Source organism: Condylura cristata, unplaced genomic scaffold (assembly GCF_000260355.1).
Source record: "Condylura cristata isolate star-nosed mole 26May11 unplaced genomic scaffold, ConCri1.0 scaffold00015, whole genome shotgun sequence".
Lineage (NCBI taxonomy): Eukaryota > Metazoa > Chordata > Mammalia > Eulipotyphla > Talpidae > Condylura > Condylura cristata.
The window spans coordinates 6,755,841-6,767,585 of NW_004567116.1; the positions used below are offsets into that span (position 1 = coordinate 6,755,841).

The 11,745-nt window shown below is 36.4% G+C and overlaps 2 protein-coding genes across 2 annotated transcripts; both read right to left on the reverse strand.

The window, feature by feature from the left end:
• Positions 1-1,721: 1,721 nt before the first annotated feature.
• LOC101634003 (olfactory receptor 8H1-like) lies at positions 1,722-2,669 on the reverse strand. Its single transcript, XM_004683481.1, has one exon. The coding sequence runs from the start codon at positions 2,667-2,669 to the stop codon at positions 1,722-1,724; it is 948 nt and encodes a 315-aa protein (XP_004683538.1).
• A 5,430-nt stretch (positions 2,670-8,099) lies between these two features.
• Positions 8,100-9,047, reverse strand: LOC101634238 (olfactory receptor 8H1-like). Its single transcript, XM_004683482.1, has one exon. The coding sequence runs from the start codon at positions 9,045-9,047 to the stop codon at positions 8,100-8,102; it is 948 nt and encodes a 315-aa protein (XP_004683539.1).
• Between the last annotated feature and the right edge of the window lie 2,698 nt (positions 9,048-11,745).

Consider the following 11,745-nt stretch of genomic DNA (forward strand, 5'->3'; position numbering starts at 1 on the left):
AACATATAAAGATAAGTTGAAAGAGCCTTCAATAATGAAAATCTCTGAAGCTGGCATATCACAGAGGTAACTTAACAGCAGTTCTATACTATGAAGAGAAATATTTAAATACTAAAACTTTAATTTAATTTTGATTTATTGAGGTAACATAGGTTTATAATACTGTATAGGACTTGGGGTTCACTCCTTCTCAGATGTACATCATACCCCACCCTACCATGAAGTCACCCTTATCCTAGACCAGGGGGCTCCCTCCTGTCTTGGTCATCACCAAGGTTTCTCAACCTGCAATTATATTTCTAGGGTTTATTTTAGTTTGGTTAGGTCATTTCATTTGTTATTTTTTTTCTACAGAGAAAATATTTTTAAAACAGGGAAATAGAACACTCTCCCTGATTAAAGTTTGTGGGTTGCCACATTGTCTGAATTACTTTTAGTACTTAATTTTATAATATTTCTTCATTAAAATTTTAAAGCATATGAGTGAAGGATTTAATTCAGTAATTGGCTTTCAAAGAGCATGACAAAATTTAGAGACCAAGGGAAGACAATTTTTAAAAAATATATAAGCTTTCTACGAAGAATTGGTGACTGAAGCTGTTAACGGCACAGAAAGGTAGGGTCTTTAAATGTTTAGCAGATAAAAAACTGAGTTTTTATTGCATGCAGAGATTTAAATGAATGAACTGAAAACACTTTAAGTCCAGAGCATTGCTATCTGGCAGTCTTGATTTTTCTCAGAGACCAAGAACAGAGTCATCTCACAATATATCAATGAAAAAGATACGATAAATTTTAACCTTTCAAGTGTACCAGAAAGTTGGAAAAAACTACATAGGAAATATCAGATATTTTAGCCAAACATACAGTGCCTATATATAACTCTTCATCTAATTTGCTAAGACACTAGTAATTGTAAAGCCTTTTCTATTTCCTTTTATCACATTTTTTAAGTTTTCTTCAGTGTTAAACCCAACCAAATAAGTTTAAATTATTTTCTTTTGCAGTTTGCATATGCTTGTTTAATAAATTAATCAAAATTAATTTATAAAATGCAGTAAATATTTTTTTTTTCACAAACCAGTCTGGATTAAAATTACTGCAGGAATATGTGCTTAAGATAAAAGACCATATTTACTAGAAATACCTTAAATGTATTACATCCATCACTGGGTTTAATTGTCCCCCAAACTCTACAAAACTGGGATTATTATTTGTCTTTTAACATTTAGGACACTGAGGCTAAAAGTTAAGTGACTTATTGAAGGTTCTATACCTCAAATATAAACAGATCTAGAATTAAAATTGTCCCAAACAAGTTGCTCACAGTCACTTCACTACATTTCTTCTAAATGTAATGGATTAAATGATTTCTGAAGCTGTTTTTTATTGTACCAATGATTGTGTTTATTTCCAAAATAAAAATTCTCCAATGCTAGTCTATCCCAGGGAATTGCTATGACAGTGTTTCAAATATGACAGCTTAATTTTCCTATTTTTGTGCATAAGTTTCCCTTAAATGAAAACTACATATTAAGACTTATTTCATGATTCCCAATACAATATAAATTTCTAAAGTTCTGCTGCTGGAAATGCACCTGATCATATTTGGTCACGAAATAAAAACATAAGCAAATGGAAGGAGTCAATATTTTTAGACAGACCTTATTGTAATGCACTATAGGGAAGAAGGAAAGCAGGAGCATAATAGCTCCGAGTCACTATTTCCAGTGCCTGGAGCCCTCTCTCCTCTGCAGGACTCTCAGGACAGCATTTTTCACCTCTTTGTTGCGGAGGCTGTAAATGAGTGGGTTCAGCATGGGGGTCACGATCGTGTAAAACACAGAAGCCACCTGGTCCTTTCCCAGAGAGTAGGATGTACTTGGTCTTAAATAACTGAAGATCATGGTGCTATAGAAGATGGTGACGGCCAAGAGATGGGAGCCACAGGTGGAGAAGGCTTTTCTCTTTCCTGAGGCGGAATTCATTTTTAGGATACTGCAGAGAATGGACACGTAGGACACTGACAACATAATAAGAGAGACCATGAGGGTAGCACTAGAAAAAATGACTATTATGTATTCGATCTCATGGGTGTCAGTGCATGACAGGGCTAATATTGGAGATGAATCACAGAAGAAATGATGGATTACATTGGCGCTGCAGAAACGTAACCTGCTGGTGCACAGCTTATTGACTAAAGAGTCTATTAAACCTACCAAATAGGACCCAGCAAGGAGGGCCCAGCAGCGTCTTGTGGACATGACAACCGGGTAGTGGAGAGGATTGCAGATGGCTACGTAGCGGTCATAGGCCATGGAGGACAGAAGAAAACATTCTGCAGCACCAAACAAGATAAAAAAGTACAACTGGGTGAAGCAATTCACATAGGAAATCTTCTTGTTGGAGGTCAGTAAGTTCCCTATTGTTTTAGGGGTGATGACAGTTGAGTAACAGAGGTCAATGAAAGACAGGTGACTGAGGAAGAAATACATGGGGGTGTGCAGCTGGGCATCCAGGCGGATGACCATTATCATTCCCGCATTCCCCAGCACGGTGACCAGGTAGATCAGCAGAAACAGCACAAAGAGCACCAGCCGGATGTCCTCAGCATCTGTCAGGCCCATAAGGATGAAGTAAGTCACGTCGGTCTTATTCCTTCTGGGCATTGTGCTCCACTGCTTTACCTGTGGAGAAGTCAGAGTTTAAAGCAGCTATTTCTTCAAAAATTTTGTTTTTTCCAATGTACTCTGGATGGTGTGCTAGGGAAATTTGGTGGGGCAACTACTTCAGTGGCAATATTTGCTGGCTGTATGAAAATAGTGCCTCAATTTACAATAAGTAAACAAATTAAAAGCAACAAAAGTATTGTGAATCTATGTATAACCTGATTTGTGAATTTTTTCATATTTCTATTGTTATAATAATGAGTGGTTTGTAGAACATGAAGAAAAAATTGAATTTGACTGCTAAATAAATAGGTATAAATTGTTAGATGTAGATGATGTAATGAACCATGATATATTTCTTAATTGGAATGAAAGTAACACTATTTTATGCTACTCTTACTTTTTATAATTATTCCTCATAAGAATATTATAGCAAGGAATCACTGTTAGACACACTTTGACATATTAAAAGGACTTTGTTAGGTCAAGATATCTAACCATAGTCAGAGCTATTATATGATGATATCATGAGTCTATAAGAAAGACTAATGGCAAAGGGCTTATCAACAACATATTCCCATTCAGCATAATCTCCTTTCAGCAACCCTGAAAAAAATACGTAACACTGCATTAATAAAAACATGGATTTAGCCATTATTTATTAAATCATTGATTCTATATTATTTAATATTAACAACAAATCTCAATCTTAAAGTACTTCACTTTTTTATTGGTGTAATTACTACTATTAATAATAATGCTAATTTCCTGAAGCTAAAATGGTTTCCTAATTTGATATATCAGATTTCCTCCAAAATTATTTTCTATGACATTGACATTGCTTGGGGTTCCTCATTCCATCAACCTGTATTTCTGTGTCCACATCACTTACACTCCAGGTTCTATTTAATGCATTTGCAGATCCTTCTGATATGTGTCCATTTTTTAATTCTAAATATAACTTACTAATTTTGGTGGAATACTTACTGTGAGCCAAGGTTAGGGAAAGAAAAACCTTCTTCCAATATTATCAGTCTAGAAATTATTCACGCTAAAATTTTCCTCACAAATAAAACATAAAATCTATTTGAGTTGAAAATTTCTGAAATATAATGTATGTTTACTTAGAGAGAAGTGCTTTTTAAGTTTTGGTGCACTCATCTTATTCTGATGTAAAAATCAATCAACCTAGGAATTCTGTTAAGATCCTGGTCGAGTGGAAGTTTGCCTGGAAGGATGTCTGTGAAGAACTTTAGGGTGTTACTGGGTACATAAGTGGAACAGAGTTGCCTGAACAGAATTATCCTGCTGATAATTCCAGGCTCCTTATGTATTGGGGGTGGGAGATCACATAAATTCTGATCATCCTTGAGGGACTAATTTCTAAGGAAGGTTATTTGGCAAGATTCCAGGGACAAAGTTGAAGAACTTGTTGTAGCTGTGTTACTTAGAAACCTCCTAATGAGGAGCTTGTTTTTTTTTTTCTTTTTCTTTTTCTCTGTCTTTGTCACTGCAAATGTGAACAAATTATTTCCAGACTTACTCTGTTATTGAAACCACTAGAGATATAACATTTGCTTTTTACAATGACATATTTTTATATTTATAATGTGATACTGTCATAGGCATAACACATGTTCACTGGAAAATTAAGAAGCCATGGAAACAATTCAAAATGGTTGTGTGTTTTTAATTTTCCCCTAGTATTTTCCTTTGCACTCTTTTTTTTTTAATTTATTTACTTATTCGTACAGAACTGGGGTACAGGCCAGAGATGCGGAAGGTGAGAGGATTCACCAGAGACAGAGTGGGGAGCAAAACAGGCAGAATGATGATGCACACTGCTGAGGGGAGCAGCGGGTGGGTCAGGAGAGGTCTGCCGCGCCATGTGGTCACCTCTGGGGCAGGCGGGGATCGAACTCATGCGGAAGTGGTTTAAGCTTCTTTGTACTGTGCATTGACCCGCTACTCCACCAGCGAGGGCCCTCCTTTGCACTCATCATTACCTTGTATCTCAGCATCCAACCCCAACTGAAATTTCATAATTATCATGAGCTGATTTGTGTAGGCTTTCAGGAAATGCATAATTTTATTTTATTATGTGTAAGTTAATACACACAGCTAGCTAGCTCTTTTAGAAAAATTTATCTGCTGATAAATACTTCAAGACTTCTTAGGCTGCGTGTTTACATTTGGTAGTGATCTCACTTTTCTACTTTGCAATATTTGTGCCACTTGTTTGAATACCTTAGTGTTCTTGTTATTTTATTTTATATTAAAAATATCAGCATTGATGTTAGTAAACAATTGGCAAAGAAGCTCACTTCTTTTCTATGTAGTCAAGTCCTACGTTTCATTAACTATGAATAAATATTAATTAAAATATGAAAAGAATACTGAAATACTGCATTGAAGATGCCTGGTGTAAGATAAGGATGCAAAGGAATAGCTGAAAAGGGAAAGAAGGAGATTAAAATGTTGTGCAGGTGCATCAATTCATGATAATGAATTAGATCTTTTTAAAAGATTTATTTATTTATGTGTACAGAACTGGAGTACAGGCCAGAGGTGCAGGGGCAGTGAGAGGCTTCACCAGAGACAGAGTGGGGAACAGAACAGGCAGACTGACCAAGTACACTGCTGAGAGGATCAGCGGGCGGGTCAGGAGAGGTCTGCTGCGCCATGTAAATATTAACTAGGAGTAAAGTCATGTTCTGTTTTCTCTGGAACTAGCAGTGACTTTTTACTGAGTGATAAATGATGTCAAGTACTCAAGTACTTACTGCTATTTGCAAAAAAAAAGCAAATGGCTAAGTCCATAAATACAGAATCTAGGAAACATAAATGGAAAAATAATAATAAATGATAATATTACTAAGTAGTATTGATATTTAATAGGAATTTTTAAGTGAATTCATGTAATATAAGATTTTTCTAACTTCTTCCTGCAAGTAGTTTAAGTTGTGAATCAAGTCTTTCACATGTAATTAAAATATGATTTATTGAGAGAAACACACAATTTATTAATGTATTTATGTACTATAATTATCATTGGTTCAATGAAAATAACTCACCTATTTAGGAATACAAAACTTTAGTCAACAATTTTGAACACTTAGTAAAATGGGAAATAGCTTCTTAAAAACTTGAATAAAGGGCCCTCCCAGGTGGCGCAGCAGGTTAAAGCACAACACTGAGAAACTAAAGCCACCTCTGCATGAGTTCGATACCCGCCTGCCCTGGAGGTGACCACATGGCGCGGCAGACCTCTCCTGACCCTCCCGCTGCTCCCCTCATCAATGTACCTCGTCGATCTGCCTGTTCTGCTTCCCCTCTGTCTCTGGTGAATCCTCTCACCCTCCTCATCTCTGGCCTGTACCCCAGTTCTGTACGAATAAATAAATAAATCTTAAAAAAAAAACTTGAATAAAAACATTAAAAATAAATTGAAAGAAACTTCGATAATGAAAAGCTCTGAAGCTGGAATATTGCAGAGAATTTAATAGCAATTCTATATTATGAGGACAAAAATTAAATACTAAAACTTTAATTTATTTGCCTTATTAAGGTAACATAGGTTTATAACACTGTACAGGACTTGGGGTTCACCCCTTCTCAGATGGACCTCAACCCACCATGAAATCACCATTAGTCTAGACCAGGGGGCTCCCTCCTGTCTTGTCTCCAGCATTTTTTTCTCAACCTGCAGTCATATTTCTAGGGTTTATTTTAGCTTGCTTGGGTCATTTCCTTTGTTATTTTTTCCATAGAGAAAATATTTTAAAAAGGGGGAAATTAAGCCCTCTGTCTGATTAAAGTTACTAGGTTGCCACATCATCTGAATTTATTTTTAATGCTTAGTTTTATAATACTTCTCCATTAAAATTGTAAAGCACATGAGAGAAACATTTAATTCAGTAATTGGCTTTCAAAGAACATGAGAAACTTTAGAAACAAAGAGAAAGGCAATGGTTTTTAAAAATATATAAATCTTCAAACATGCAGTGGTGATTGAAGCTCTTAACATAAAACAGAAAGATGGAGTCTTCAAGCATTTAGCAGATAAAAAAACTGAGTTTTTATTGCATGCAGAGATTTAAATTGATGAACTGAAAACACTTCAAATCCACAGCACTGCTATCTGGCAGTCTTGGTTTTTCTCAGAGATCAAGAACAGATTCATCTCACAATATTTCAATGGCAAAGATACAGTAAACTTTAACCTTCCAAGTGTACCAGAAAGTACAAAAAACTTCAAAGGAAACCCCGGATGTATTGCTCATATATGCAGTGCCTACATAACTCTTCATCTACAGTGCTAAGCTGGCAGTAATTGTTAAACTTACCTCTCCTTTTCTTTAAAGATTTATTTATTCATGCATACAGAACTAGAGTGCAGGCCAGAGGTGTAGGGGCAGTGAGAGGATTCACCAGAGACAGAATGGGGAGGAAAAGAGGCCACCTGACAAAGTACACTGCTGAGGGGAGCAGCGGGTGGGTCAGGAGAGGTCTGCTGTGCCATGTGGGTCACTTCCGGTGGGGATCGAACTCGTGCTGAAGTGGCTTTAGCTTCTCAGTGCTGTGCTTTAACCTGCTGTACCACCAGGTCGGGAGGGCCGACCTCTCCTTTTCTTTTATCAGCATTTGCTAAGTTTTCTTCCATGCTAAACTGTACCAAATAAGTCCAAATGTTTGAATCATTCAGATTTTCCTTTACAATTGTGTGTGTGTGCTTGTTTAATGAATTAATCAAAATTGATTAATAAAATATAGTGAGTTTTCAAAAACTGGTATGAATTAAAATATTGCAGGAATATGTCTTCTTATGATAATGGACAAAATTTACTAGAAATACCTTAAAAGGTTTACATCTATCATCTGATGTAATCTTCACACATTTATCTGTGTAATTTTGTAAAAAAATAATCTGGGATGATTATTTCTCTTGTAAAATTTAGAATATTGACACTAGAAATTAAGTGCCTTCTGGAAGATTCTATAGCTCAAAGGTAAGAAAATCCAGGTCCCTGGTTTCAAGCAAAGTGTTCACACTCACTCTACTAAATTCTTCTAAATATAATGGACTAAATGATTTCTGAAGCTATCATTTATCATGACAACAACTGAACTCTAGTTCAAAATAATATTATCTCATATCCTATCCAAAGGAAACTGTATGATATCATTTCAAAGATGACAACTCAATTTTCTTACTTTGTACCTAAGTTTCCCTTAAATGTAACTATTTGTTAAAACTTTTTTTATAAGTCCATTGCAACATGATTATCTAAAGACATACTGGAAATGCCCAAGATCATATTTAGTGATATAACAGAAATGCAAGCAAAACGGGAGTCAATGATTTTAGACAAACCTTAAGGAAAAGCCCTACAGGGGAAGAAGAGAAGAGGAGATAAACCCTCAGCATCACTATTTCCAGTGCCTGGAGTCCTCTCTCCTCTGCAGGACTCTCAGGACAGCATTTTTCACCTCTTTGTTGCGGAGGCTGTAAATGAGTGGGTTCAGCATGGGGGTCACGATCGTGTAAAACACAGAAGCCACCTGGTCCTTTCCCAGGGAGTAGGATGTACTTGGTCTTACATAAGTGAAGGTCATGGTGCTATAAAAGATGGTGACGGCCAAGAGATGGGAGGCACAGGTGGAGAAGGCTTTTCTCTTTCCTGAAGCAGAATTAATTTTCAGGATAGTGGAGAGAATGGACACATAGGACATTGACAGCATAATGAGAGAGACCATGAGTGTTGAGCCAGCAAAAATGCACATTATAATTTCCATGTCATGGGTGTCAGTGCATGACAGTGCTAAAATTGGAGATGAGTCACAGAAGAAATGATGGATTACATTGGCGTTGCAGAAATGTAATCTGTTCATGCATAGCCTGTTGACTAAAAAATCTGCAAAACCTACCAAATAGGACCCAGCAAGGAGCGCCCAGCAGCGTCTTGTGGACATGACGACCGGGTAGTGGAGAGGATTGCAGATGGCTACGTAGCGGTCATAAGCCATGGAGGACAGAAGAAAACACTCAGTGCCACCAAAGAAGATAAAAAAATGCATTTGAGTGAAACAACTTGCATAAGAAATCTTCTTGTTGGAGGACAGTAAGTTCCCTATTGTTTTAGGGGTGATGACAGATGAATAACAGAGGTCAATGAAAGACAGGTGACTGAGGAAGAAATACATGGGGGTGTGCAGCTGGGCATCCAGGCGGATGACTGTTATCATGCCCGCATTCCCCAGCACGGTGACCAGGTAGATCAGCAGAAACAGCACAAAGAGCACCAGCCGGATGTCCTCAGCATCTGTCAGGCCCATAAGGATGAAGTAAGGCACGTCGGTCTTATTCCATCTACGCATTATGCTCCACTGGCTTACCTGTGGAGAAGTCAGAGTTGACACTTGGCAGCAATATCTTCAGAAATGTTAGTTTTTCCAATGCACTCTGGATAGTATGCACTCTAGCGCAATTTGGTGGGGGACTACTTCAGTGGCAATATTGATAGTTGTATGAAAATATTACCTCAATTTAATAACAAAAATAGTTGTTCTTGTACGAATAACCTGGCTCCTGTAATTTGTTGCACATTTCTATTTTTTTTTTAATGACAAGGGGTTTGTGGAATATGGTGGAATGAAACCAAATTTGATAGCCAAATAAAGAAATAGTTTTACTTGATAATTGTAGATGATGTAATTAAACCTGATACGTACGTAAATAGAATGACTGTGACACTATTCTAAAGGTTGCCCATATTTAATGTAATTTTTATTCCTCATAACAATATCATCATACTGCAGGTGTCACTGTTATCCATACTGTTTACACTGGAAAGAGATAAGGACTATTCAAGATATCTGTCTGGAGTCAGAGCTACTACATGATGATATTGCAAGACTACAAGATAACTGACTGCAAAGTGCTTATCAGTAACTTGTTCCCCATTATAACTACTTTCAGCACCCCTGAAAAAAAAGTTATATATAAAACAGCTATAATAGAAACATGATATTGAGGCTTTATTTACTAAACCTGACTAATATTACGTAATATTAATGATGAATTTCAACCTTAAAGTACACTGACGTTTATTATTTAATTAATATTAATTAATAATAATACCAATTTCTAGAAATTAAAATGTTTTCCTACTTTGATCATTTAAGTCAAATTTCCTCCAAAATTATTTTCTATGTTATTGACAAGGCTTGAAGTCCCTGATTCAATCAACTCTGTTTCTGTCAGCCCAAATGCAGGCATCTCTTAGGCGTTAAGATTTAAACAACACATGTATGCATATCATCCTGATATGTGTCCACATTTATTTGACTCTACCTAAAACCCTCTAATTCGGGGTGGAATACTTACTGTGAGCCAAGGCTGGTAGCAAAAAAAGCAAAGCTTTCATCCAATATTATCAGCCTAGAAATAATTCACTCTAAAATTTTCCTCACAAATAAAACATGAAAACCATCTGAGTTGGAAATTTCTGAAATATAGTATATGTTTACTTAGAGGCAAGTGCTTTTTAAGTTTTGGTGCACTCATCTTATTCTGATGTAAAAAAATCAATCAACCCAGGGATTTTGTTAAGGTCCTGGTTAAGTGGAAGTTTGCCTGGAAGGGATCTCCTTAAAGCTTCTTCGGGTGTTACTGGGAACATAAGTGGAACAGAGTTGCCTTGTGTCTCCTGCTGATAATTCCAGGCTCCTCATATATTGGGGATGGGAGATCACATAATGTCTGATGATCCTTGAGAGACCAATTACTAAAGAAAATTATTTGGCAAGCTTCCAAACATAAATGCTCAAGGTTTCAATATAGCTCTGTTATGTTTTGTCCCTTAGAAACCACCTATTAAACAACTGGTTTGTTTTCCTTTTTGTCTCAGTTTGACTGCAGATGTAAAGAAACTCTTTGTATGTATTTACTGAATTATTATTACTGAAACTGTTAGGGATGGAATGATTTATATTTCACAATGACATATTTTATATTTATAATGTGATATTACCAGAGGGATAAAGCATATACATAGGAGAAAAAGAAAATAAAGCTAAATTTAAAAAAAATGAAAATAATTCAAGTTGATGCAACATTGTTTTAAACTTCCCCAACATATTTTTCTTTTTATATAGTCTGTTTGTATATTGATAGAAATGTATAATTATTATTATTCTGTATATCAGCATCCAGTCATCATTTTATCATGAAAATTTGATAGGATATCATGAAACTTTTCATGAACCCATAATTTCATGTACTATGTGTTGGTTAGTGCACGCAGCTGTCTTCCTTTCTGAAAAGTTCATCTACTGATAAATATTCTGAGGCATCTTGGGCTGCTTGTTCAGATTTGTCAGTGACCTGACTTATCCACTTAGCAATAGTTGTGTCACTTGTTTTAATACCTTTGTGTACTTGTTATTTTATTTTATATTGAAGGTAACAGCATTGATGTTAGCAAACATTTGATAATTAACTAGACAAAAGCTCACTTCTTTCTATAGTCAAGTCCAATGTTTCCTTAACTATGAAAAAAAGTTAAATAAAATATGACAAGAAGAGTGAAATATTGTGTTGAGGATGCCTTGTGTAAAGATGAGGATGCACAGGAATATCTGGAAAGTGATGAAGTAGCAAGGAGATTAAACTATTCTTGTGCAGGGCCCTCCCTGGTGGGCGCAATGGGTTGAAGCACAGCCCTAAGAAGCTAAAGCCACTTTCGCATGAGTTCGATACCCGCCTGCCCCGGAGGTGACCACATGGCGCAGCAGACCTCTCATGCCCGCCTGCTGCTCCCCTCAGCAGTGTACTTCGTCCATCTGTCTGTTCTGCTGCCCACTCTGTCTCTGGTGAATTCTCTCACCACCCCTTCATCTCTGGCCTGTACCCCAGTTACAAATAAATAAATCTTTAATAAAAAAAAAAATCTTGTGCAGGTGCCATCAATTCATGATAATGAAATCGATTTTTATGTAGATTTCTAATTTTCTGAGGGAAAGACTGCTTAATGCACAAGAATATTAGGAGATCATTTGTCAGAGCTACTTTGCA